Source organism: Juglans microcarpa x Juglans regia, chromosome 8D (genome assembly GCF_004785595.1).
Source record: "Juglans microcarpa x Juglans regia isolate MS1-56 chromosome 8D, Jm3101_v1.0, whole genome shotgun sequence".
NCBI classification, from domain to species: domain Eukaryota; kingdom Viridiplantae; phylum Streptophyta; class Magnoliopsida; order Fagales; family Juglandaceae; genus Juglans; species Juglans microcarpa x Juglans regia.
This window is the reverse complement of record NC_054608.1, coordinates 70,203-97,680: the sequence shown is the minus strand read 5'-3', so window position 1 is coordinate 97,680 and position 27,478 is coordinate 70,203. Positions and strand designations below refer to the sequence as shown.

The following is a 27,478-nucleotide window of genomic DNA, read 5'->3' as shown; positions in this document are numbered from 1 at the left end:
TCGATTAATTCTATCCAACAAATAGTATGATGTATAGAATTTTACTTACATATTATGACAATATGTTGTTATTATACATACGTATTAAATAAAGGAAAATATTTTATTTATAAATAAATTACATAAAAATAATTTTATAAATTGATATGATTTGATATAGTTTATCAGATTATAAAATTATTTTTATTATAAAATAGACCTAATAAAGATAAAGTTACGTCAATTTATACAAGAATGAGTCGTTATCGCGAAGTGCCCGTGACCAAAAAGTCACATCGACTCCTTATCCACAGGACCACAGAGTATAAACACGGTCAATCGAGTCATCGACTTTATCCTAAAAAATATTTCCATAATTCTCCGACACTGCCACTGTTTTCATTCGGTCAAGGATAGAGCTTTCGTTTTTAGGCGGAGTGAGTGTGGGGGATGGGTGGAGAAGCAATGAAGATGGAGAGTAGGGGTGTGTGCATTCTTGTATTGATGTTGTGCTCATTGTCTTCAGCCATTGCGGGTGTTTCTGCAACATCAAGAACAGCCGGGTTGATGTTGCCTAAGAATAGCAAGTACGAGTACTACAGAGAGAGACTCAGACGAAATCTGCTTGCCAATGGGCTCGGCTTGACTCCTCCCATGGGGTACTGCGTGCGTCACACCATATAACATATATATACTGCCTCTCTCTTACTTTTTTCTTTCTTCCTTTCTTTCTCTTATTTTCCCCCTCTTTTAATGAGCATTCTTTCTCTCAGTTTGATTGCTGTTGTTTCTTGCTTTGCTTTTATTGGTTGGTCTGACTGAGGAATGACCAAATGAAAAACTTGGTCAGATCAGATCAAAATCTCCTCCTGCACAAAATAGCTGAATATCAACGTAGACCAATACGCACTTCCATCAGATTTTATCTTATTGGGGATTCTGTCGAGAGATTTGTTCAGCTTTTGTTTATTTACCTGTGATTATTATTGGATGAATGCTCTTAACGTCTAACTAGAACAATTTTTCCATTAGCTTAATGAGGCATTGACCGAGCTAAAAGAAAAAGGCTTAGCAATAAAGAGAGGGACATGGGACTGAACATTTTCTTCTTTTGCAGCTGGAATAGTTGGAATCACTTCGGCTGCAAAATAGATGAGAAAATGATCAAAGAAACCGGTCAGTTTACTACCCAAGTTCTATTGAAATAATTAAATTTATCTTTTTACCTTAAACTTTGGAACAATTATGGATTTAACAATAGTATGAGAATAGAGATCTTGAATTCGAACCTGACTCCACACTTTATTTCAAATTAATGAAGTACTTCACATGTTGTGCCTACTTACTTAGAGAGTCTGGCCACACGTGTGGATGATTGTTAGAATATAGTTGGAATAATCAAATTTATGTCTTCCTATTATAAGTATTTGGAACAAGTGATTTAGCATCTACACCCCATTTTTTCCCAATTTTTGAATTTTTATCCTCAGAAAAGGAATTTAGCTTTCCCTCACCTCTCTCTTACTTTAGGAGTCCTGTCAAAGTTAGATAGCCCATTGGTCCCTATAAAAACAAGTTTAGATAGCACAACGACCAACTGCATCTATCAAGGTGGGTGATATCGACTCATAAGAGCTCTTGTTTCTTGGTTTTACAGCTGATGCTCTCATCTCCTCTGGTCTTGCTATGCTTGGATATACCTATGTTAATATTGGTAAGTAGCAATCATATTCTGTTGTCTCACTTTCATTATGAAACTTAGCAACAAGGGGCTGAAACCCTAGGGGTTGACTCAAGTGGTAAGAGCCTTGGTTTTGGTGGTATGCTTCCTCCAGGTTTAAGGTTCAAACCCTTGGGTGCAAACAATTTCTATGAGCCATCGGATTGGGAGAATTTCCCTTTGAATTATCCTAGATGCCCTTGTGGCCTACGGGAAACTCCTTGCCGAGGTCTTATGCACCCCTGGGATTAATTGGGAATTTGTTCCGGATATCCGGTGCCAAAAAAAAAACCAAGAGGCTAAGCAGACTGTTATTTATTACTTTTCCAGATGATTGCTGGGCAGAAATAGCTCGTGATGGAAAGGTATGATTTCCCTCACATTTTGGGTTATTGAAGTAATTAAGAGTGATAAACATTTTGAAGTTTTTGTGGTGAAGTTATAGTGTAAATAAATATTAGATTTTACTTTGCAGGGTAATCTAGTGCCTAAGAACTTAACATTTCCATCTGGCATAAAAGCCCTTGCGAACTATGTTCACAGCAAGGGCCTTAAGCTGGGGATCTACTCAGATGCAGGGTAACATGACTCTCCTACACCCTAATCCAAATTCATGCTGCCTGATTATTGTTCCATATTGATATAAACTAATTCTTTCAAGAAGTAAGACAACGAATGCATTCACCTCCACTTTGCAGCTATCATACTTGCAGCAAAACTATGCCTGGTTCACTTGGTCATGAGGAGCAAGATGCCAAAACCTTTACTTCATGGGTAGGAAATTTAGTTTTCATTTTCTTTAAGTGGATCCAATGTTTACTTTGTGCCTTTGTCTGTAGTAGCTGTCAGTGATGAAAATTTTGTTATTTTTTTATAGGTAAAAATAACTTTATTAATGAGAATGAAATAGGCGTTGTCCAAATACATAAGGAGTATACAAAAGAAAACACCCACTACATTCTAGGAACCAGAAAAAAAAAAACAAGAAAATCATGAAGCACTAGTTCCATTGAGTACAATAGCAAAAAACCAAAGCGTTAAAGTGTGCACAAAAAGCCTTCGAAGTTCCTACAAAGTGTCTTCAAAGTATCTATCATTCATTTCTATCCAAATACACCACATAAGACGCAAATGAACCATCCTCAGAGTCAGTCGTATAGAGAGGTTCTGGTGCAGCAGAAGGTCCCGAATCATGGAGCTAGTGCAACAGATTGTGTCGACAGGGATGGAAAGGCTCCACTTACCTCTGGGAAAGCAAGTGCATATTGGAGAGGTGGAGGTGGCAAGCCTGTCATGGGACTGACAAAGGAAGATGTGCACAGTTCCTTCCTAGAAATGAAAATGCAGCTGTCGGATATACAAGAGAAGGTTGAAGCTCTAATACAGTGCATTGAGGAGGGGCATAATGGGCCTGGGTAATGAAAAGGGCATGGGAAATGAGATCCGAGTGTTTCTAAATGAGGATGGGCCAGGCTCCAAGCACATGAATTTGGGTCCAAACCAAGTTAATGAGGGTGGAGTGAGGCTAGGTCCAAACCAAAGGCATCATAAGGCTGGGCTAGACCCAAACTTAATGGGCCGCGTGGAGGGGGTGAAAAATAAAGAAAAGTTTAGGGTTGAAACCCAGCCGTGTGGAGGGTCAGGGAGGGTGGAGAGGCGGGGACTTCTACCAACGGGAATTAGCCAACCTTGCCGGAGAAGGAATTGAGGTATCCATTGGACCCGCGAGACACCTATTGGAGTCGCAAATAGACTACGGTGGTACAAATGAGCTCTTTGACGGCGATGGAGGACCTACGAGACGGAGACGACGTAGTTAAGGTGTCGATGACCACGGGTCAGGAGCCACTCAACCCATCGGGACCATGAATGACTAAGGAATCATTGACAGTGGCTCAGAGGGTGATCGAGGAGTTGCCAACAGTCAATCTAGAAATGGATCTTAACGTTATCTCATCGGCAGACGTGGGATCTCCAGCACAACACACACAGACAGTGCGGATGGGTAGCAGGGAGGAGGCTCAGGTGCTTTCTTCTCTGGCGAGGGTCTCTGGGCAGTCTCAACCAGTCCAAGTGACGGTAGTGGGGGCAGAGGAGGAGGCTCAGGTGCTCTCTTCTTCGGCGAGGGCCTCTGGGCAGTCTCAACCAGTCCAAGAGACAGTAGTGGGGGGTAGAGGACATGAATTACATGCTTCAGTTGGCACACAGGGAGGTCGAGGTGGACCCAGAGCCACTACGCACCTTGTCTACCTTGCTTACATTGGGAGGCTCACCATCGGACTGGGTGGTTCAGAAAGTGAAGAATATTCAGGAGTGTGTGGGGATCTTTTGCGACGGGTTTGAGGAACAATTCAAGGCATTACTTATCGCCATTGAGGAGGGTCGGATCCAATTCCCTAAATTTGCTTCTAGGAAAAAGAGAGGGCTGAAATGTCTTACTTGTTCAATCAATTACGACGGAAGGGAGGGGAGTACTAGCAAGGGAAGATCTAAGGGAAAGGCTATTTCTCCCTATGAAGCCTAGAATTCTCTCTTGGAACATTCGGGGTCTTAATGATCCCAATAAGCGTATGCAGGTGAAGAATCTCTTACATCAATGGAAGTTGGCTATTGTTTGTTTGCAGGAAACAAGATGGAATTCATCGATCGTAACTTCATCACTAGCATTTGGGGCTGTCCATTCTTGAGATGGGTGTATCTTGACTCGGTGGGAGCATCCGGGGGCATCCTTATTATGTGGGATTCGAGGGTGGTTGAGTCTATTGAGGAGTGTGTTGGAAATTATATGGTAGCGTGTTCATTTAGAAATGTGGAGGACGACTTTTGTTGGGCTTTCGTTGGTGTGTATGGTCCAAACATGGACACACATAGGAAGGTCTTGTGGGAGGAGTTAGTGGGTTTGGGCAGCTGGTGGAACTTACCATGGTGCATTGGTGGTGACTTTAATGTCACTAGATTTCCTAGTGAAAAATCGAGAGAAGTCCGGCATAGCCAGGCAATGAATGAATTTTTTGAATTTATTTTTGATGTGGATTTGGTCTTACCACTTGTTGGTGGCGTGCACACTTGGTCTAATAATTGGGCGTGGTCTCGTTTGGACAGATTTTTGGTCTCCTTCATGGGAGGCACATTACTCTACCGTGTTACAGAAGAGGCTGGATAGAGTTTGCTCGAACCATTTCCCCATTGTACTGGATTGTGGAGGCATTCACGAGGGTAAACGATACTTTAAGTTTGAAAATATGTGGCTGAAAGTTGAGGGTTTTGTAGAGAAAGTGAGGTCGTGGTGGACCTCGTACTCTTTTGAGGATTCACCCAGCTTTATTTTGGTTGGAAAATTTAAAGCACTGAAGAGGGATCTGAAGAGGTGGAATGCTGAAGTCTTCGGACTCATTACTAGTAAAAAAAAGGTCTCATATGGAGGATTTAAAGGACTTCGAGGAAAGGGAGGTGAGTGCTCCTCTTTCTGGAGAGGACTCTTGCAGGAAACTAGCTATCACTTCGGAGTTGGAGAAGGTGTTACTAATGGAGAATTTCGTGGAGACAAAAGTCAAGAGCCCTTTGGTTGAACGAAGGGGACCGTTGTACGAAAATTTTCCATTGGTTGGCTAATTCTCTCCGTAGGAATAATGCTATCGAGGTGCTTTAGGTTGAGGGACAGGTATACTCTGATTATGGTGCTATTAAGAACCATATTGTCACTTTTTATGAAGATCTACTTGCTGAAAAATCCCTGTGGAGACCCAAATTGGATGGTATACCTTTTGAGGTTGGAGAGACCTTTTGAAGCAGAGGAGGTTCTTCGAGTGTTTCGTGGGATGGCCAAGGATAAAGCCCTGGGGTTGGATGGGTTTTTGATGGCCTTTTATCATGATTATTGGGATGTGGTGGGGGAGGATATTATGCAGGTCTTTCAAGAGTTATACACTTTTGATAGATTTGAAAAAAGCATTAATGCGTATTTCATTGCTCTTATCCCTAAGAAAGTTGGGGCAGTGGATGTGAAAGATTTTCGGCCTATTAGTCTCATTAATGGGGTGTATAAGATTATTTCAAAGGTGTTTGCCAATTGCATAAGTAAGGTTTTGAGTAGTATTATATCAAAACCCCAAAACTTGTTTGTGAAGGGGAGACAAATCTTGGATTCGGTGTTGATTGCCAACGAATGCCTAGATTGTAGACTCAAGGAGGGTACACCTGGACTCTTGTGTAAGCTGGACATGGAGAAGGCCTATGACCACGTTAATTAGGATTTTGTGTTATTTACTTGGGAGATGCGGCTTCGGGGAGAGATGGATTTCATGGATTAGGCATTGTATAACTACGGTTCGCTACTCGGTTTTGGTGAATGGAGCACCGGAAGGATTCTTTAACAGCTCTAGGGGATTAAGATAAGGGGATCCCCTCTCTCCTTTGCTGTTTGTCATTATTATGGATACATTGAGTCATATGGTGAGCGCAACTGTTAATAGAGGCTTTATTGCTTGATTCTCGGTGGGAGGTGTTACTATATCTCAATTATTATTTGCCGATGACACATTGTTGTTTTGTGAGCTGGACAGTGATCATATGCAGTGCTTGAGGGTTGTATTACCTTGTTTTGAAGCGGTTTCGGGCCTGAAGGTAAATTTCTTGAAGTCTGAAATGTTTCCTATAGGTGGATTGGGGGCTGCGTTCAAGACAAAATCTATTTGGGATGGTGCGTTAGAAAAAATTGAAAGAAGATTGGCCGAGTGGAAACGGATATATCTGTCCAAGGGTGGTAGATTGACTCTCATTAAGAGCACTTTATTTAATCTCCCTTCTTATTTTCTATCCTTATTCTCAATACCTGCAAGTGTGGCTTATCGTATTGAGAAAACTTTCCGTAACTTTCTTTGGGGAGGAAACTAAGTTCCATCTTGTGGGTTGGGATAAAGTTTGCTCACCAATAATATGTGGTGGGCTGAGGGTGCGTAATGTAAGGGTTTTCAACAAAGCACTTTTGGGGAAATGGTTGTGGAGGTAGCATAGGGAAGGAGAGGGCTTATGGAGAGAAGTGATAGAGTCTAAGTATGGGAGCATTCGCGGCTTGGAGGGTGGGTGGGGGGGGGGGGGGGGGGGGTTGGTGCTCTAATGAAGTTAGGGGGGCACATGGAGTGGAATTGTGAAAAAACATAAGAGCTGGATGGGGAAGATTCTCTCAGTTTTTCAGATTCGCAATTGGAAGAGGCAACAATGTTTAGTTTTGGCACGACGTGTGGTGTGGTGACACGTCTCTTAAGCAGGTGTTTCCTATGCTTTACCAAATTGCTTGTGATAAAGAGGCTGTTGTGGCTGATTTATTGGTACTTTCCAATGGAGCTGTCAATTGGAATGTGAGATTTTCAAGAGTGGCTCAAGATTGGGAGTTGGACATGTTTATTGGTTTTTTTGATTCGTTATGTGCTATGTCGATTGGCAATGAGATGAGGGATAGGTTGTTGTGGAATCTGAGTGGAAATAAAAAATTCTCGGGGCGCTCCTTTTATAAGTCTCTCTTGGGATTTTCTAATGATCATAGCTATCCTTGGAAGGCTATGTGGAAGTGCAAGGTACCTTCCAAGATTGCTTTTTATTTTGGACTGCATCTCTTGGGCGAATTCTCACCTCGGATAATTTGAGAAAATGCGGTCTTGTTATTTTAGATTGGTGCTTTATGTGCAAGAGTGATGGGGAGTCAGTTGATCATCTTTTATTACATTGTGAAGTGGCCCGGTGTTTATGGAATGTGATCTTTAATAGGATACGGGTGGCATGGGTCATGCCTGGAAAAGTTAGGGATGTTATGTGCTCCTGGAGAGGTATCGGTGGAAATGCCCACATCGCTGCTGTGTGGAGAATGATCCCTCACTGCATTATGTGGTACTTGTGGCTGGAGCGAAACAAGAGGGGCTTTGAAGACATGGAGCATTTTGTGGATGAGCTGAAACGAGTTTTTTACAATACTTTCTTGGGCTTCGGCCTTTATTTGTAGTACGGACAACTTTCATGATTTGCTTGTAACTCTCACTAGTGCTTAGATGTAATTAGGTATGTTCATTATATACCACTAGTGTACCTGGGCAATGCCTCTTATATCAATAAAATTTTACTTTTACCTATTAAAAAAAAGACGCAAAGGAAACATTCTCCAAACTGCAACTTCCTGGGGGTAACCTTGAAGATCATTCCAGCAAGCTAGGAGATGCACCACCCTCCCTAGCATTACCCATGCGATATCCGATCTACTGAAAATCTCATCCCAAAGCACTCTAGCCACCACCTCACAATGCAATAATATATGATCTAGAGATTCACCATTCTTTCGTACACATGTATCACCAATCCATGACAATAAGACCACGCTTTCTTAAATTGTCCATAGTCAAGATTTTATCCAGAAAGGCAATCCAAATAAAGAAAGCAACTTTGGAAGGCACCTAACTCTTCCAAATACACTTCCAAGGAAAAGAAGGATGACTGGATGTCAAGACCTTATAAAAAAAACCAAACAGTGAACTTCTTGCTACCATTAGGCCTCCAAAGGTCCAACACCATGGCCTCCTGATCAGAAGCTAAACGAGAAAGGGAAGGGAATGCTGTCTTGAGAGCGAGGTCACCACGCCAAGTATCTTGCCAAAACATGATTCTGGATCCCTCTCCAACTGCAAAACATATAAGAATTGTAAACTCTTCCAGCCCTTCCTAACGTTTTTCCATAAACCCACTCCATACGCACCCCTCACGTTCTTAGAACACCAACCCCTTAACTACTTCCATATTTGAAGTCAATAACCTCCCTCCAAAAAGTCCTGTTCCAGGTACCTCCACAATCATTTCCCAAGAAGAGCTTTGTTAAAAATCCTCAAATTTCGAACCCCAAATCCTCCATTATAAATTGGGGAGCAAACTTTGTTCCAACTGATCAAATGGAACTTGGCATTCTCCCCAATTCCATCCCACCAAAAAGCTTGAAATAACTTCTCAATTCGCTTGGTCACACCTACCCACAAAGGAAACAAGGATAGAAAATAAGTGGGGAGTTTCTGTTCTTAATTTGCTTTCATTATTAACAAATCTTGCAATAATGAACTTTGTTTGCAGGGTATTGATTATTTGAAGTATGATAACTGCAACAATGATGGATCAAAGCCAACGGTTAGGTAATATAATTAGAATGACACCAAAGCAGGCCGCCCTATCTTTTCCTTACTTTGTGAATTGCTGCATATACACTCTGACATTGAGATATTAGAGTATAAGGTATATTTCTTCTTTCAGATACCCCATGATGACCCGGGCACTAATGAAAGCAGGCCGCCCTATCTTTTTCTCACTATGTGAATGGTAATTCCTATGTCTCTAAGTATGGCTTTTCTCCATCGTCTTCTCCTATTTTTAAAATTAGATGGAAAAGCCACTCCCTAACTGATTATTCTGGATTTTAATTAATAGGGGAGACTTGCACCCTGCTCTATGGGGTTATAAGGTAGGAAATAGCTGGAGAACCACTAACGACATTGCTGATAACTGGGAAAGGTACAATAACTTCGTGCTTCTCTCTCTCTCTGAACAGAATCTATCATTGCATCAGTCTCATTTGGTGGAAGTAAACACCAGAGTGCAAATCTCAACCAAAATGCAATTGAGACAGCTGTAGAAACCACAAACTATACCAAAAAAAAAAAAAAAAAACTTATTTACATCCCAAGCATGGTAAGTGAGACTGATCAACCACCAAGCACCCTTTCGTCTCTGTTGGAAGCTTAATAAAAACCAGAAACTCCTGAGAACTACCGCATGCTCTCAAGTTGGCTAGGAAATCGGCAACCTAATTTATCTCTGCATATATGTGCCTCAACTGTACAACTAACTTTTGACAAGTAAAAATCTGTTCCAGGAAATCAAGCATTGGCCAGTGCACATAGCCTTTACCCAGCAGCCAATTTACTGCAACCGAGAATAAAATTCAAACTCTACATAATTCAGCTGTAACTCGAGTTATAAAAGTAATACATCCAATATAGCTCTGATCTCAGCCATATTATGAGAACAAAAACCATAGAAAGAAGAGGATGCAGCCAAGAAACTACCATCAGCACCCCCTCGAGGGCATGGATTACATAACTGCTCCCATCTACATTGAGTTCAATCCAGCCTGTTTCGGTCTTTGCCAACTTAAAATCTGCACAAGAAGACAAGCAGGAATGCAATAAATCTCACGTTGCTGAAGTAAATATGAATCTGCCCTATTCATAATGCCAACCTTAGAAATGTTGATCATAAAGCTCGGGCACAGAGCTATGATTCTGAAACAAACAGCAAGCTTCTCCTTTTTAGAGCCCTCCATATGAGCCTTACATCTCCTTAGTCATAAAGACCAGGAAATTGGGGAAGGTAATTTATGATACATACAACACTTGAGCAGACCAACCTTGCTGAGGTTAATTCTTATGTACTATAGATCTGCAATAAATCTCCAAACAAATTCGACAACGTCACCATTCAATAGAACATGGTCCAAAGACTCTACTCCCTGACCCAAGCAGCAGTCACACTTGGATGATAATGAAATATTCAGCCACCATATGTGAGAATCAAAAGGAAGAACTTTATGAAAACCTTTTCACATAAAGATTGAGATCTTAGAAGGCGATTACTTGCACCAAACCCAACTACTCCACTCCACTCCATGGATTTCCCATCACGATGAGACCTCTGCCAAGAATTTAGTTGAAAGAGACCATCCAGACTGGTTTATCAACACCACCTTTAAGACTCAAAGAATTAGCAAGAATCTTGCCAGTCATTTCAGGACAGCTTCTTGTGCAAAGCCTTTTTCACCTCAAAAATCTTTTTGAGACCCAAACCCCTTGCTCCACAGGCTTGCATGCCTTATCACAACCCACTTTTTTTTGACAAGATCCTCGCCAGAAAAACATTAGAAAACAGCTTTGATACTTCCTGCAACACCTTATCAGGAATGTTCAGGACTGAAAGCAAGTGAAGAGGAAGGTTCACAACTTCTTGATTTTCTGAATTAGAGGTTCCAACATATGCAATTTCAACCTACCAACATGCAAAAGTACCTTGAGGTGTGTACAAGGAAAAAGGCATCTCTAAAACCATTAACAACAATGGATTCCCTACTAACAGAAACTATGGAAGGAAAAATGACAGATTTGGCCGTATTAACCAACTGACACAACATCTTCATATTCACGAAGAACCTCATAAAATGCTTTCAAGGAAGACTTAGACCCATCTAGAAAACCACCAAATCGTCAGCATAAAGCTGAAGTGAGACCAAAGGCCAGCCTCTAGGGCAATGCAAAGCTCTTATTCTCTTATCTTCAAAGCTTGATGCCACAAGCGACTTTAACCTCCTCTGCAAGGATAACAAGGTAGGAAGACAAAGGTTCACCTTGTCTAATTGCCCTTGACGAATTAAAGAAACCCCAGTATGTCCCACTCATCATTTCAGAGGAAGACAAGTAAACACCAATTTCATCCTCAATGCTGAAAAACAAACATCTCCAAAACATAGAATAAGAACTTCCACTCCAGCCGATCATAGGCTTTAGCCGCAGCCACCTTAACCATCGAATTGCTGCTTCTAACTAATCAGTGGATTGCTTGTTTCTACATTTTGAGTTTGCTAGGGCCTAATAGAATGATTTTTTCGGTAGAGTGGGACTAGCATAGGTTATGTCTGGGAGGGTGGTTGACCTGCTAGCTAGTTGGAGAGGGCTCAAGTCTATCCCACAGATTGCAACTATGTGGAAGATGGCTCCCATTTGTTTACTATGGTGTTTTTGGAGGAAAAGGAATATCGGGAGCGGTCTCTGGAAGAACTTAAAAGTTTTTTCTAGAAGACTTTATTTATGTGGGCCATAGCTATAGATTTTAATGGTCTTAGCCTTCATGATTTCCTTGTATCTACTTCTAGTTCCTAACTAGGTGTATTCTCTTGTATACTTTCCATCTTTGGCTATGCCTATTTCAGAATTAAGAAAATATCTTTTACTTACAAAAAAAATCTTGTTAATGCTATGGACTAACTCTTAAGTAAGAGAAATATTCTCAAATATGTTATGAAATCAGTTTATGAAGAATAGAAGAAAGTCTTAGGTGACCACGAAAGAGGAAGAATAGAAATCTGGAAGGGAGGACCACCAAGAATTCCTAGCCGCCTCCAATAAATCCTCCACAAGAATAACAACAACTAAGAAAGAAACTGGAGCAAAAACCATTCGGTCCTGGTCCACTATCCATGGGAATGCATTCAAATCCTCCCAAGCTCCACCACCAAAGGCATTCTGCATAACTTTCATTATCTGTGTCAGTTACCAAAGAAGGAAGATAGAAGCCAATTTATAGTTAGAAGCTGGGCCACTGAAGATAATAGCTCAGAAAAGCAACCCAGTCATGAATCCCTAAAGGAGAGTTAAGAGCTGTACCATCATCCAACACCATGTCTTCTTGAAGAACACAAGTACCAAACTCTACCTTGGTTCGCACAAGCTTGTCTTCCATCTGCCTTGAGTAGTTTTTAAACAAGCTCACCTCTAACTCCATAATCTCATCTTCAAGCTGCTGCAACTTCTTCTCAACCTTACCAAAACAATCCTTATCCCAGCCCTTTAGACAATTCATTATGACTACATCACATTCTTTGAAATCGAAATGGAATAGGGCCATAAGGAGCAAAATCTGGGGCAGCTGTGAGCTGAGTGACCATAGGACAATGGTCGGAATAGACCCTTGGCAAATACTTCATAGACAAGGGCTGTGACACTGTCCACTAGCTAACACTAAATGTGTAGCCATAATTCTATCAAGTCTCACCCAAATTCTATGAACCCCTTGCTTTGCACACACACCATGATGTTGGAAAGTTTCCAAATCTGTCTGGTCAACTTTACTGGATTCCAGGGGAATATTGGCTGTAAATGTGTGAATATTCTAAGAGATTTAGTTTCCTTAGAAGTTAGCATTTAATTTATTCTTTCCTTATTTTCTTCTGCTGTAATTTATAAATACTGCCTTGTATCTATGCTACGAATTAATGAGAATTATTCCTACAAACTACTCTCTCATTCTAGATGGTATCAGAGCAACTCTGGTTCTGATTCGTCTAAAACCCTAATTTCTCTGGCGGCTCAAATCTGACCCTAATCTCTTGGGTTTTCTTCCTTCTTCATCTCTGCCCTTCTCTTCTGTTTCTGTCAAACCTTTCACCATGGCTGATACTTCAAACAAGGCCAAACCCGAAATCAAACCTGAACCAAAAACTACCCATTCTGAACCATACTCTGTCCAAATCACCAACATACGACTGAAGGAGGCTAACTTCCTGCGGTGGTCACAATCAGTCTGGATTTATATTCGAGGGAGAGGGAAGATAGGGTATCTAACTGGTGAAACCAAGGAGCCCGAGAAAACAGACCAATCCTATGTTGTATGGGATGCTGAGAATTCCATGGTGATGGCGTGGCTTGTGAATGCTATGGACGAAGAGATTAGCGCAAATTACATGTTCTATTCTAGTGCAAAGGAACTCTGGGACCAATGTTAGTCAGATGTACTCTGACCTTGGAAATTACTCTCAGATATATGAATTGCAGCAAAAGATCAGCAATACTCACCAAGGAGAAGGCATTGTAACAAGGTATTTCAATGTTCTTAAGGGACTATGGCAGGATTTAGACTTATTCAATGATTATGAATGGGAAAATCCTGATGATTGCAACCAGAATAGGAAGATGGTGGAGAATGCCAGAATTTTTAAATTCTTGGCTGGACTTAATGATGAATTTGATGAAGTCAGGGGAAGGATTCGAGGGAGACAGTCGCTACCTCCACTCGGGGAGGTATTTTTTGAAGCGCGACGAGAAGATTGTCGTCGGAATGTCATGATGAACAAAAAGGAGGATGAAACCGTGGAGACTTCTGCATTAGTTGCTGCCAACCCTGCTCCTTATGGTGCTACTAGCACATATTTGGCCACTGCCAATGTTTCTGCACAGCGGCCTTATTCTAACCAACAGAGGTTTGAAGAAAAGCCTCGAGTATGGTGTGATTACTGTAATAAGCCACGCGACACTCGAGAGACTTGCTGGAAACTCCATGGAAGCCAGCAAACTAGAAGAGTAGTAAATTTGGAAGCAACTATATAGTCCCTAAAGACAATGAAGCCAAGGCTAATTTCCTGAGTGCTAAGCAGGTAGCTCACCTTCTTCAATTGTTGAAATCCACTCCTACATCCAGTCCTCCTACTGGTTCCTTGGCCCAAACATGTGATATCTCTAGTGCCTACTCTTGTGGCTTAGCTCTTGTACCATGGATTATTGATTCTGGTGTATCCGATCATATGACTACTACTTCACAATTGTTTCAATCTTATTACCCTTGTCCTGGTAATAAAAAGGTTAGAATTGCAGATGAGAGTTTTTCATCCATTGCCAGAATAGGTTCTGTCCAAATATCTGAGAAAATCAAACTAAAATCTGTCCTTCATGTCCCTAAACTTGCTTGTAATCTACTGTTTGTTAGTAAACTCTCACAGGATTCTAATTGTCGTGTCATATTGTTTGATTCCCATTGTGAATTTCAAGACCAACTCTTGGGGAGGATGATTGGCAGTGCTAGGATGATTGATGGACTATTATTTCGATGAGAACCTATTCAACAATAAACAAGCTCAGGGTTTGAGTAGTAGTACTAGTTCAATATCTGTATGTGAACAAATAATGCTTTGGCATCTTAGACTAGGACATTCTAGTTTTCCCTATTTAAAACATTTGTTTCCTAGCTTATTTAAAACCTTGGATTGCAACTCTCTTCATTGTGATACTTGTCATTTATCTAAGAGTCATCGAAACACTTAAAAATAAAAAATTTATTGTGCTTCAAAACCTTTTTATTTAATCCATAGTGATGTTTGGGGTCCCTAAAAAATCATTATTGCACCTGTAAAAAAATGGTTTGTGACGTTTATTGGCGATCATAAACGGTTGTGTTGGGTGTATTTGATGAGTGACAAATCTGAAGTTGAAAAAATATTCAAGGAGTTTTATAATATGGTTGAAAATTAGTTTCAAACGACAATCAGTATTTTTAGAACCGACTATGGTATTGAATACTTTAACAAATGTTTAAGAATGTTTCTTTCATAAAAGGTATTCAACATCAATCCACTTGTCGTGACACCCCACAATGGCATTGCCGAGTTAAAAAATCATCACTTATTAGAGGTTGCATGAGCCATACTGTTTTCTATGCATGTTCCTAAATATTTATGGGGTGATGCTCTTTTAACTGCATGTTATCTCATTAATAGGATGCCTACTCGAGTTTTAAAATACATCACACCTTTAGCTTGACTAAAGGAGATTTTCCCTACTTGTTAGATAACATCATATTTGCAACTAAAAGTTTTTGGGTGCACTGTTTTTGTTCATATACCGACCCATCTTCGATCTAAATTTGATCCTAGGGCAGAAAAATGTGTTTTCCTCGGATATGCTCCTGATAAGAGAGGGTACAAATATTTTAATCCCATAACAAAAAAAAATTCGCATAAGTATGGATGTCGTTTTTATTAAAAAATAACCTTATTTTAACCATAGCCATCTTCAGGGGGAAGAAAGAGAAAAGTGAAGATGAGTTCTAGCAAACTTCTATACCTCTCCCTAATGTTTGCCTTGGCATTGACATCCATACTTCTCCTTTAAAAGGTCAGGAAACCAATACTTTGCCTAGTGAAAATAATGGAAATACTAGTGTACCGGTACAAGGCATGAGTGATTCACAAACAGGGAGAGCAATACCACCAGATATTCCCTCATCTGAGCTTCGTGTTTATACCAGAAGAAGAGATTGTTAGAATAATAGAAATCTTTCTTCAAATCCAGAGCTAGGCCAATCATCATCACCTCCACAAGTTGGTCATTCAAATACTCCAGGTACCTCTTCTTCTCCTGCTCCTTCTGTTGATAATTCAGCTGATCTTGATCTGCCTATAGCCCTTAGGAAAGGAGTTGGAACCTGTACCGCACATTCTATTGCCAAACATCTATCCTATCATAGACTCTTTGATACTCATAAGGCCTTTACATCAAGTGTTTCTCATCTGTTTATTCCAAGAACCATTCAAGAAGCCCTGGATCACCCGGAATGGAGATTGGCTGTTCAAGAAGAGATGAATGCACTAATTGCTAATGGCACTTGGAAAATTGGTGATCTACCGGGAGGGAAGAAGACTGTTGGCTGTAAATGGGTATTTACAGTTAAATTCAAGGTAGATGGTGGTATAGAGAGGTACAAAGCAAGACTTGTGGCGAAGGGGTTCACTCAAACATATGGAATTGACTACCAAGAAACATTTTCTCCTGTAGCCAAGATGAACTCAATCCGTGTGTTACTCACTCTAGCAGTTCACTCCAACTGGCCCTTATATCAATTAGATATGAAGAATGCCTTCTTAAATGGAGACTTAGAGGAGGAAGCTTTTATGGATCTACCACCAGGCTTTGAAGGCAAAGGTGGCAAAGGCAAGGTGTGCAGGTTGAGAAAATCATTGTAGGGACTCAAACAATCACCTAGAGTTTGGTTTGAATGCTTTGGGAAGGTGGTAAAGAGTCACGGCTCCTGCTAAGGTCAAGTTGATCACACTATGTTCTATATTCACACTGGTGGAGGCAAAGTAGCTATTCTTATTGTCTATGTTGATGATATTATTCTGATAGGTGATGACAACAATGAGCTTGAGAGGTTAAAGAAGATTCTTGCTAAGGAGTTTGAGATCAAAGACTTAGGTAACTGGAAGTATTTCCTTGGTATGGAGTTTGCAAGGTCAAAGAAAAGAATTTTTGTTTCCCAATGAAAATATGTTCTTGATTTACTTGGAGAAACAAGCTTACTAGGGTGTAAAGAGCAAGAGACACCTATAGAGCCGAACCTAAGACTTCAACTAGCTAAACCTGAAGAAGTAACCAATAGAGAACAATACCAAAGATTGGTAGGGAAACTCCTTTATCTCTCCCACACACGTCCTGACATAGGTTTTGTAACAAGTGTGGTAAGCCAATTTATGCACTCACCAGGACCTGAGCATTTTGATGCAGTTTATAGAATCCTAAGGTATCTGAAGGGGACTCCAGGTAAAGGCTTATTATTTGGAGGTCATGGGAATCTACAAGTTGAAATATACACTGATGCAGATTGGGCTGGAAGTGTCACTGATAGAAGGTCAACTTCTGGCTATTGCACATTTGTTGGAGGAAACTTAGTAACATGGTGCAACAAGAAACAAAATGTGGTGGCAAGGAGTAGTGCAGATGCCGAGTTTAGGGCTGTTGCTCCTGGAATTTGTGAAGTGCTGTGGATTAAAAGATTACTGGAAGAATTAAAGGTTACTAATTCACTACCAATGAAACTGTATTGTGATAATAAAGCTGCAATAGCTATTGCTCACAATGTAGTTCTTCATGATAGAACAAAACGTGTGGAGGTGGACAAGCATTTTATCAAGGAGAAAATAGATAGTGGGGTAATATGTTTACCCTATATCTTGACAGCTGAGCAAGTAGCAAACATACTTACAAAGGGACTTGCCAAAGAAACAGTTTGAAAACTTAATCTCCAAGCTGGCCATGGAAGATATCTTTAGACCAGCTTGAGGGGGAGTGTTGGAAAGTTTCCAAATCTGTCTGGTCAACCTTACTGGATTCTAGGGGAATATTGGCTGTAAATGTGTGAATATTCTAGGAGATTTAGTTTCCTTAGAAGTTAGCATTTAATTTATTCTTTCCTATTTATTCTTTCCTTTTTTTCTTCTGCTGTAATTTATAAATATTGCCTTGTATCTATGCTACGAATTAATGAGAATTATTCCTACAAACTGCTCTCTCATTCTAGACATGATTATTTTGAACTTTCAAAAGGTATATCCAACAACCCATAATCTACTTGTATAGTGGTGTTGATCCCAGCTTAGTGAGAGCCTTTTAATTCAATAGTAATCTAAGTTTTTGTGTAAAATCACAACCCATAATCTTGAATAAAACTATTAGTCATCATCAATAATGACTCCTGGTTTAGAAATCTCACCAATCTTCTCCGTATTTGAATGAATAATGTTAAAATCTCCCCCCAGACATCCGAGGACTCTGCCCGTCAAGTTCTGTGAGTCTCTCTGAAGGCACTTCCTCTCTGTATAACCACAACTTGCACAAACAGTACAAACTTGATGATCAGTGGTTTGAATTGGCTTGAAGGATACATCAGCATCCCATACAAGCCTAACCTTTCCTTGCTGATCTTCATGTTTCTGGTTGAGTTTCTTATTGATTATTCAAATCCTTGATCGGAAATCATTTATTTTGTGTTGTTCTTCCCCAGTATGGTCTCCAGAGCAGACATGAATGAAGTATATGCAGAACTTGCTAGGCCTGGTGGTTGGAATGGTAAGTATTCTCCTATACATCAATCATCAACGTCAATTCATAAAAAAATGAATTTTGGCATATAGTACATGTTTTATCTGAAATTTATTGTATTTATCTCCTTGAGTTTGAATAGATCCTGACATGCTTGAAGTGGGAAATGGAGGGATGACAAGGGATGAATATATAGTTCACTTTAGTATATGGGCTATTTCCAAGGTATTGGCAGTTTTTTTTTTTTTTTTTTGTACTGATGCTCTGTTTAATATGAATGCGGATTTTACCTCCTGTTTGCTTTCATGCATGTGGTATTACAGGCTCCCCTTCTCCTTGGTTGTGATGTGAGGAATATGACAAAAGAGACAATGGAGATCGTTGCCAATAAAGAGGTCATTGCAGTTAATCAAGGTAATTGCTGTGAATTCACTGTTTATCCTAAAAGTTTAAATTGATGGGAAGAAGTAGATTTTATTATTTATATTTATGTCTTAACACTCCCCCTCACGTGTGGGCCAGACTCCCTCTTAATAATTGGCCCAATAGGTGAAATATTTAATTAATTGGGTGAAGTGTAGAGTCAGGATTTGAACCCAAGACCTCTGCTCTTTTACCATATGAAATCACCAGTTGTCCAAAAAGCTTAAGCTGAGGGGACGAGATAAATTATATTATTTATATTTATGTCTTAACACTCTCCCTCAATGAGTGGTGATTTCACATGGTATCCGAGCAGAGGTCATGAGTTCGAACTCTGATTCTATACTTCACGCGATTAATTAAATATTCCACTTGTTGGGCCACTTATTAAGGGTGATTTTGTTCTGGCCCACACGTGGGGGGAGTGTTTAAATATAAATAACAAAGTCTACCTCTTCTCATCAACTTAAGATTTTGGGACAAATGGTGATATTTCACAGTTGCATCAATTTATAACTCATCCGACATTTTCTTCCTATCGGATGAATTATTCAGTGTCAGTGGTTCTAATAATCAACTTAATCATCATGTATAACAGATTCAGCTGGCATACAAGGTAAAAAGGTTAGGTCTGAAGGTGATCTTGAGGTAAAGATGCCCAAATATATTTTCTGATGCATAATATGTTTGTCTCCCTTGAGAAGAGCAAAAAATGACTTTGCAAGTAATTTGTAACAGGTTTGGGCAGGGCCTCTTACAGGCTATCGAGTAGCTCTACTTCTAGTCAACCGAGGCCCTTGGCGTATTTCAATTACTGCTCATTGGGATGACATCGGAATTCCTCCAAACAGTGTTGCTGAAGCAAGAGATATTTGGGAGGTACTTATCGAGATCAATTGCGTTCATTTGTATGGTGAATGTATACCTTGTAATATATATGTGTTTGTTGGCAGCACAAGGCATTGAAGACACCGCTTGCCGGAAACTTGACAGCCACCATGGATTCTCATGCATGCAAAATGTATGTGTTGAAGCCAATTGCTTGAGGTTATCCACAAAGACATCTCCGTTGAGAAGTACATGATGTCATTGGTCTCTTCGAGTTGCCCAATGGTATGGTGGGAGTTTACAACTGTCTTATTTGGCAGGGTTACTGAATTTTCTTCAATAAGAGAATGGAGGAAATGAAATGAAATGTATGTACACATGCATGAATGAAATGTGGATTACGTTTGCAAATAAAACACAAAGTTCACCTGCTGAGCAATTAGTCAGGGATATATATATATATATATATAGAAATATTAGATAGGGATATATACTTTTCGAACTATTAGTTAGGAATATATAGTCTATAGACTAGAGCGTTAAATTGTTGATGCACACATAAGGCTTTTACCCTGTTCCGTATTATGTAGATTTGAATGGTAATCACCACGTTGGTCCAACTTGATATTGCAATAAGTAATCCCAGATACGTCCAGACAAGTCGAGCAAGGTTTTGGTTAAATCTATTATGTTATGCAGACAAATTTCCTAATAATTAAATTATCAATAAAAAATAATTGAACAGCAAGTGCTATGACACTGGTATTTAAATATGTAAAGTAATGTTACAGTTGTGCAAATGTCCTGCAATCGTTTTGAAAAAAGAGATTTATTATTACAAAATTAGTTTTTTTTTTTTTTTTTTATATGAGTCTTGAATTTATTTATTTTTTTTGAAGGGATTGCGAGATGTTTGTATATTTCATAATTACAAATATCATTTCTAGGAGCCAGCGGTTAACCAAAAAAAAAAACTGAACTGCTGCTTTGATACCAATTTAGATTTAAAGTCGTGAGGTTAAATTGTAAACTAGAATGATGTGTCTCCTCATTTCACTGGTATTTTAACGAGACAAACAGAACAGGACATCAAGAAACCCGGTGCACATTTGCAGCTAAGCTGAAAGCCCAGAAACCCAAACTGAATAGGAGATGGACACGATATATCACGGGTAATCAATATAAATAAAAAAGCTTAATTCAAGACCTGGGTGTGCATAATAATAATAATAATAATAATGTACCATAATAGATAACCCAATTCAGGCACTACCATTCCCAGAAACTGATTTCTGTAAATGACGAAAAAATTGAGCGAATGAGGAGCTTGGAGTTGGAATGAAAGGTGGTGCCGGTTGGTGGAAAGTTTGGGATTTTGGGGTTGGGTTTGAGAAGAAGAATATTGGAAGCTAAGTCGGGCTTAGCAGGACCGAGGTTTGCCCAAAGGCCACAACGGCAGTCCATAAAGTAGAGGTTTTTTTTTGTTCGAGACTGAGAGGAGTATTGAGAAGAAGGGATTTGAATAGATTAAGGAAGAGAGGAAATGTATGGCAGAATGACGGCAAATAGCGAAAACTGTTTTGTTATGTGCTCTTCCTTTTATCCCTTGTCGAAACTAAGACTACCTCCAAATTCATTCTCTCCCACTCTCGATATTAATAACGGTAAGGAGAATGGGAAGAAGAAGCAGATTCCTCGGTTAGTTTGTGCTGCTACGCTTTCCGATAATGAGTCCGACAAATTCCTCTTAAGAGAAGGAACAGGCAGCAGAAATAACATGACCAGTGGCGACGAAAGAGTAATGACTGGAACCACCGCCAGAGGCCGCAGATTGCTCAAGATTCGGGAAGAGAAGAGGAAGCGCCAATACGAACGCCTTCACAACTATCCATCCTGGGCCAAGTGATCAACCTCTCTCTCTCTCTCTCTCTCTCTCTCGATTAATTCAATTAACAAACAATCTTTTGACTGAATGCCAGAGTCCTAGAAGACGCCTGCAAAGAAGATGCTGAGCTCCGTGCCGTTCTCGGCGATAGCATCGGCAACCCTGACCTCATGCGCAAACGGGTTTTTCTGCCTTTCATTCTCTCTTTCCTTTCGTAGACTAAACCTTGTTCTTTTTGTATCCATCAATTCTTTTCCATTCTTTGTTCATATTATCGAAGTTGATTTTTGTTTTTCTTAATATTATTATCCTATGGGCTATCTCATAGCTCCAATGGTTTGAAACCAAGCTCATTCATTACCATCCTTAACTCCCTTTTTAAATTTCTAGAGATGGCTTTGGCTTTTTATGTCACATATATGTGGTGAAACTGTAAGCCCCTCCTTATTCGCTGCATCGGTTGAACCTCACCACCCACCAAATGATGCTTATCACTTTCTGAATTAAGTTAATTGAAGCTAATCTTGTTTGATAGCACTTTCTAGAAGATTTTCTCGGGACTGTTCACTTTCACTTGATATCCTGGAATCTTTGAAACTTCTTTGATTGCGGGAGCAGGAGTGGAAACGTCTAGATTTGATTTATATGCACTTTCTTACAATATAGATTTACACTGTATGGCCAGCTTGTTATTTTGCTTCGTTTTTTATTTTATGATGGGATGTTAGGTATTGTTGGCCTAGTGACCATACTTAAAGGAACCTATGACTGCCGTAGATGATGTGTCCACCTTCATCTTCCTACTTATTTTAATGTTGAATAAATTACTGTTTCCTTTTGCTAAGGCAATTGTTTCCTCCTTTCATTTGAGGTTATGCACACCCAGGTCTTGAATTAAGCTCTGAGGATAGAATATTTTATTTATGTTGCTGATATGTTACAGGTTGAAGAAAGAGTTCGGATGAAGGGTCGAGACTTTCACAAATCAAAAACGGGTTCCATCCTTGCCTTCAAAGTCAGCTTTAGAGAGTAATCTACTTAAATTGAACAATACTCGTTCACCTTTTTGTATCTAATTAAGTATGTTAAGCAAATGTGGATAATGAAAGAGTGAAGTAAGGTTTTTTTTTTTTTTTTCCCTACAATCCCAGTAATTAGTGGTTTGCTGGGATTGTAGGGAAAAAAAGGATGATAACAACTCGACATCTTCCATAATTTTTTGGCCTTCTTCTTTTTGGTTGCCCCCTTTTTCTTCCATTCCTCCTCTAGGAGAGGTGATGTTTATCACAATATAAAATGTTAGTTGTACAATTGGAGTTCTCGAGCATCTAAAGAGAAGGAATAATAGGAGATTTATTCGGTTGGAACACATCTTGAAATTGTTTTTAAAAGAGGATGGTAACCCTTAATTTTATTAAGGACCCTCACTTATGGCGGAGAAAAACTGTGGTTAAAGTCACATTTTTGAGATTCCTTCAAGGTGTTTATGTTTAATACATTCTCCCGATTAGAAACTTAACTGTCATGTTATCTTCTTTGCATATATGCTTCGAATTTGCAATTTCTCTATACATGTGCTGGGGTTGTCGTTCTTGCTTACGTCTGCTACTAAGCATTTCTCGATCCTAGTTATACACTTATCAACATGAACATGGTCCCACAGAAATTTCATTCAGTAAAACGATAAGCATAGATGATGTTTACAGTTCAGTTAATTTTACTTTTCCTGGATCTTTGTTGGCTATATAAAACAAATTTTGTTTGTGTGATACCTGATATAATTTATGTTTCGCTTTTATTTATTATTTTTTCTTTCTTTTTTTGATTTCGGTGGTTGACAGCTTCAATCCTCTTGATTCTTTCATATGGTTTGAATTGTATGGACCACCTTCTGATCGAGATGTTGACCTTATCGGTAGTGTAAGTATATCATGTGAAACATTCTCACCGGGTTCTTTCTATTCTGACTGAATTTGATAGAAATTACGATCATTTAGATGTTGAAAAGATTTAATATTCTGCTTTCTTCTTGTTATTTCTTCAGTGTAAATGTTCAACAAAGCCTGCACCGACTTATTTATTTAAGTAAAAATATGCAGGTCATTCAATCATGGTATGTTATGGGTCGCTTGGGTGCTTTCAATTCTGCTAATCTGCAGGTGCAATCATAGTTCTCTGCATTTCCTTTCCTTTCAACTTGCTATTTTCTCACTTTCTGGTTGTCTATATGCTTGTGTGGTCTGATGGTCTGCATATTGCCAAGATATATGGTTCATTTTTTTTTTCATTGATGTTTGTATAATATGTATATGGGTGCCCGGGAAATTTTATTTTCTTGTTCATCATAAATGGGATCACCTAGCTCACACCTTTGGCCAGAAACTTTAATCTTATGACCTAGTTGCTGATTTGCCGTTTGTGGATAAGTTGGGAAAGTGTCATGAATATTTATTGCGTACTGAAACAGTAGAATTTTGGACATGTTTGCTGAAAAATCCTGCACTCAAGAACGAGTAGTGAACAGAAATTCAGTTGAAAAATAAATCAATCAAGAACCATTTGGAATGTTTTACAATATATGGATAATTACTTATCATTTTTTTTAAAAGCTCCCCACTGGAATTTGCTCGCACTCTCCCAAAAGGCGGGCAGGTATGCAGAGAATTTTGTTCAAGCCAAAATTTGAAATGGGGAGAAATTATTTTCAAACAATTAGCAATTTTTTTCCCAGCAAAGATTGAGGATTTGAAACCCAAATCCATCATACACCCAAACAACCAAATCACGGGGAAAAAAAGAAAGACAAAACAACCAGACTCCAAGCAAATTGAAGGCTTGAAACCCAAAGATCCAAATCCAAATCAACCCTAAAGCCAGTGAAAGACAGAAAGAAGGAGACATACCCGTGTAATGTGGTGTGTCGAGCCGTCAACGTTGGCGTGGTGGTATTGATGAGGCTCCGAGAGAGAGATTGGGAAAGAAGCTAGTGCCTTCTCAACGATGGGTAATCGGAAAGCGTTTAAACTTATATATATAAAAAAAAAATAGGTAATAGGATAATAAACTCATTAATATTCATGCTGTTAATACAACCTGACCACTTTTACTGGTCTCCTAAATGAAAGTCATTCAACTGATTCAGACTGATTGGGGCTTATTTATGCTGTTATCCTTGCCTCCTAATAAAGTAATTCAACTGTTGTGCTTCATATCATCATTAACTCATGATTAGCTAATGCTTTAAATTTTAGCCGTTGCTGTTTATAGAATGATTGAAACGTTTAGTCAAATTGATGGCAGCTGGCAAATTCATCAATGGAGTATAATCCCCTCTATGATTCAAAGAAAGGGTTCGATGTGATGCCATCTTCATTTCACGATATCAGTGATGTTGAGTTTCAGGATAACTGGGGTCGTGTTTGGTACAAGTCCGAGGACTCTGTTCCTTTTCTATTTAGTATCATATAGCATTTTGCCCTTTTACCCTTGTCCATAGAAGTGATCTACTAACTCAGGTATGTTAACAGGGTAGACCTTGGTACTTCTGACTATTTTGCCATTGATGTACTCCTCAACTGCTTGACGGTCTTGAGTTCAGAGTAAGTCAGAATGACCAAAAGAAACACAAAAGGAAAGACTGACAATATTTTCAGTGGATAGATGTTTGGACTATCTCTGTATCATCCGTGTTCACTTGTTAAGTCCTGACTAATTATTAGCTTCTGTTCTTTTCTTTATGCAGTTATTTAGGCATTCAACAGATGGTCTTTGGCAGTCGCTGCATGGGTGACTGGGAAGAGGGGATGACAAACCCTGAGTATGGATACAAGTACTTTAAGATCTGAAATTTGTTTGAATTGGAATATTTTTATGTATGCTTCATGTAATTTGGCACTGTATATACAGTAATTTCTTCCCCTCTAGCCATTGGGAACTTTTGGATCTTAATAGACATGCAGTTGATCTGAAATGGGAGGTGAAAGCAGGAAGCGATGACATTTCATGGTAGTTAAAAGAAACTAACGAAACGCTGTTCATGGAATCATGCGGTAATTCTAGCATTTATGTTATCAACCGTATTTTATTAATGGGTTAAAATTTTTACATTGTTATATTGAAAATTAAAACAAGATAAATAAGATGTGTTGCAAAAATTTGTCTTGGTTCTGACATAACATGAAAAATAAACTAGATTATGAAGCAATAAATTAGTTGTGATGTTCTGGACCAGTTGTACTTACTACTTCTAAGTTTCTAATGAAGACTACTTGTTGAGAAAAAAAAAAAAAAAAAAAATTAGTTGTGATGTTGGACATTGAGAGAACTCGACTGCTACAGCTGATGCATTTATGTTCATGAACGAGTCACTAGAATTTGGCATAAAAGAGGAGACCATGCGCTCCTCAAGCATACGCGAAATCTGAAGAAGGAAAAGCAGTCGTTGAGAGCACAAAGCACAAAAGCAATGGACGAAGACATATTATATGGGCCATCTTATCTTCACTAACGTATGTTACTCGCATCATGGCCATGGTTCAAGTTTGGTCTAACAGCGACTTCAGATCTACAAAGGCTCACATTATTATGCACGAGAGATGAAGAATTTAAAGTCATTGTGCTGGAATCCTAGCTACTTCAACCAGGAATGTGCAGCATTGTCCATATTTCTTTCCCCAAGAGCTCATGCATTGAAACTTATCGTCTTCCTCCCGTGGTATGGTGCTTGGCAGACCTAATTACCAACAAAACAGAATATTAGCTTGAAGAGATGAAATGCTTTCAATTACCATAGATATTCTTAGAATCAACGAACTCAGAGAGACATGCACTATATTTTTAGTAAATAGTGATGTTAGGTATACCACAAGTTTTGATACCATCATGTTAAAAACTAATATTGTAGTTTTATATCAGTTATTTCAAATGAAATGTATGATTGCCACGCACTTATTCCACGCTTACTCCATACGTGCAAATTCATGATATACTCAACACATCCCCACTCCTTTGTACAAAATATACCGTCAAACAACAGATTTAGGGCGATTGTGGAGTCACTGAATGGAGTCCTTCATTTTTAACTTTTGATCTCATTCGATCGTGGAAATGAATTGGATTGTAACATATGCAACTTGAAGCATTCCAACTTCATCTTTCTATAAAAAAACTAAAACTTTTTACCGATGCGTTCAGATTGGACATACAATGAGTTTAGCTATAATGACAAATATGTGCATCGAGCAGCCACAGGATGGAAGTTTTGTCGTCGTCTATAATGGAAGTTAAATATTAGTACGTTTGCATACATAATGTGGATAAAAGTTAAGCAATGGGAATTGAGCAAGCATTTGAGAGGGTATGGAAATATATTAAACATTTGACCATATCAGAGAAGGAAGAAGTTGAAAAATATAATATGAAAATAATTTAAAAGAGAGTTTATATTGTGGACCGGTCTATGAATAAGCTTGGCTTGCTCCCTATAAAGCTCGACTAGCTTACTTCTCAATCAATTTTTATTTGGAAGTCGTCATTTTGTATGTTAAACGAGTTGATCTTGTTTGTAACATGCTTCACAAAAAAAAAAAAAAAAAAAAAAAGAAAAAAAAAAAGAGAAAGCTTTCACTAAATAGTTTGCCAGCCAAGCGGTAACTTATATTTCGAGAAATATATTGTGATACCTCATTCTGATAAGTGATAGTATACGGAATCTCATATTGAATATAAAAGTTTTTATTCTTTATAATGTTCAAATGATGTTCCAATTGTATCATTGACTTGTTCTTTTAGTATATAGACCATGTAACTTGGACCGTGTGTTTCAGAATTACTGCATTAGTTGCCAAGTGGATGGAAGTTATGTAATGTATGCAATTATTTTATTTTGTATTTAACTTAAGCTTCATACGAATGAAAACATGATGACTATTCAGCTTAAAGGTTTCCGAGTGTTTGGACGGATATTGGCTTCTCGAATTGCAAAATTGCAAATACTGTTACTTTGTGATTTTCATCTATACAATTTCCATCACAATAATTCTGGTACCCTACATATTCAAGGGTCAACACCATACGTCATTCTTTTTTTGATCGACCTTCTGGCTTCCACAGTTTTGCCTAATCTAGAAGAGTACGCCGATCTAGGAAGGTGGAGACACAGGACGGTAGGAAGTTCACGGGCATCGTCACCCTTACACATTT

At 39.0% G+C, this 27,478-nt stretch overlaps 2 protein-coding genes across 2 annotated transcripts; both read left to right on the top strand.

Moving 5' to 3' along the window:
• Positions 1–313: 313 nt before the first annotated feature.
• Positions 314–19,824, top strand: LOC121242841 (alpha-galactosidase 1). Its single transcript, XM_041140819.1, has 15 exons — positions 314–638; positions 1,097–1,155; positions 1,637–1,693; positions 2,030–2,064; positions 2,175–2,278; positions 2,398–2,473; positions 8,804–8,862; positions 8,981–9,046; positions 9,155–9,238; positions 18,104–18,168; positions 18,284–18,366; positions 18,465–18,555; positions 19,163–19,212; positions 19,303–19,443; positions 19,518–19,824. Exons 1-15 carry the CDS (start codon positions 430–432, stop codon positions 19,608–19,610), a joined length of 1,272 nt encoding a protein of 423 aa, XP_040996753.1. The 5' UTR covers positions 314–429; the 3' UTR covers positions 19,611–19,824.
• An 815-nt stretch (positions 19,825–20,639) lies between these two features.
• Positions 20,640–25,247, top strand: LOC121242842. Its single transcript, XM_041140820.1, has 8 exons — positions 20,640–21,294; positions 21,372–21,459; positions 22,221–22,306; positions 23,119–23,197; positions 23,377–23,436; positions 24,578–24,699; positions 24,805–24,876; positions 25,020–25,247. The coding sequence occupies exons 1-8, from the start codon at positions 20,936–20,938 to the stop codon at positions 25,120–25,122; spliced, it is 969 nt and encodes a 322-aa protein (XP_040996754.1). The 5' UTR covers positions 20,640–20,935; the 3' UTR covers positions 25,123–25,247.
• Positions 25,248–27,478: the final 2,231 nt, after the last annotated feature.

Bases quoted from the DNA above. Each gene is read 5' to 3' on its own strand.
- LOC121242841 (XM_041140819.1), top strand. From the start codon at position 430: ATGGGTGGAGAAGCAATGAAGATGGAGAGTAGGGGTGTGTGCATTCTT. The intron at 1,694-2,029 runs GTAAGTAGCAAT...TTACTTTTCCAG, and splicing joins ATATACCTATGTTAATATTG to ATGATTGCTGGGCAGAAATA. The intron at 19,213-19,302 runs GTAAAGATGCCC...AATTTGTAACAG, and splicing joins GGTCTGAAGGTGATCTTGAG to GTTTGGGCAGGGCCTCTTAC.
- LOC121242842 (XM_041140820.1), top strand. From the start codon at position 20,936: ATGTATGGCAGAATGACGGCAAATAGCGAAAACTGTTTTGTTATGTGC. The intron at 21,460-22,220 runs GTTTTTCTGCCT...GATATGTTACAG, and splicing joins CTGACCTCATGCGCAAACGG to GTTGAAGAAAGAGTTCGGAT. The intron at 23,198-23,376 runs GTAAGTATATCA...AAAAATATGCAG, and splicing joins ATGTTGACCTTATCGGTAGT to GTCATTCAATCATGGTATGT.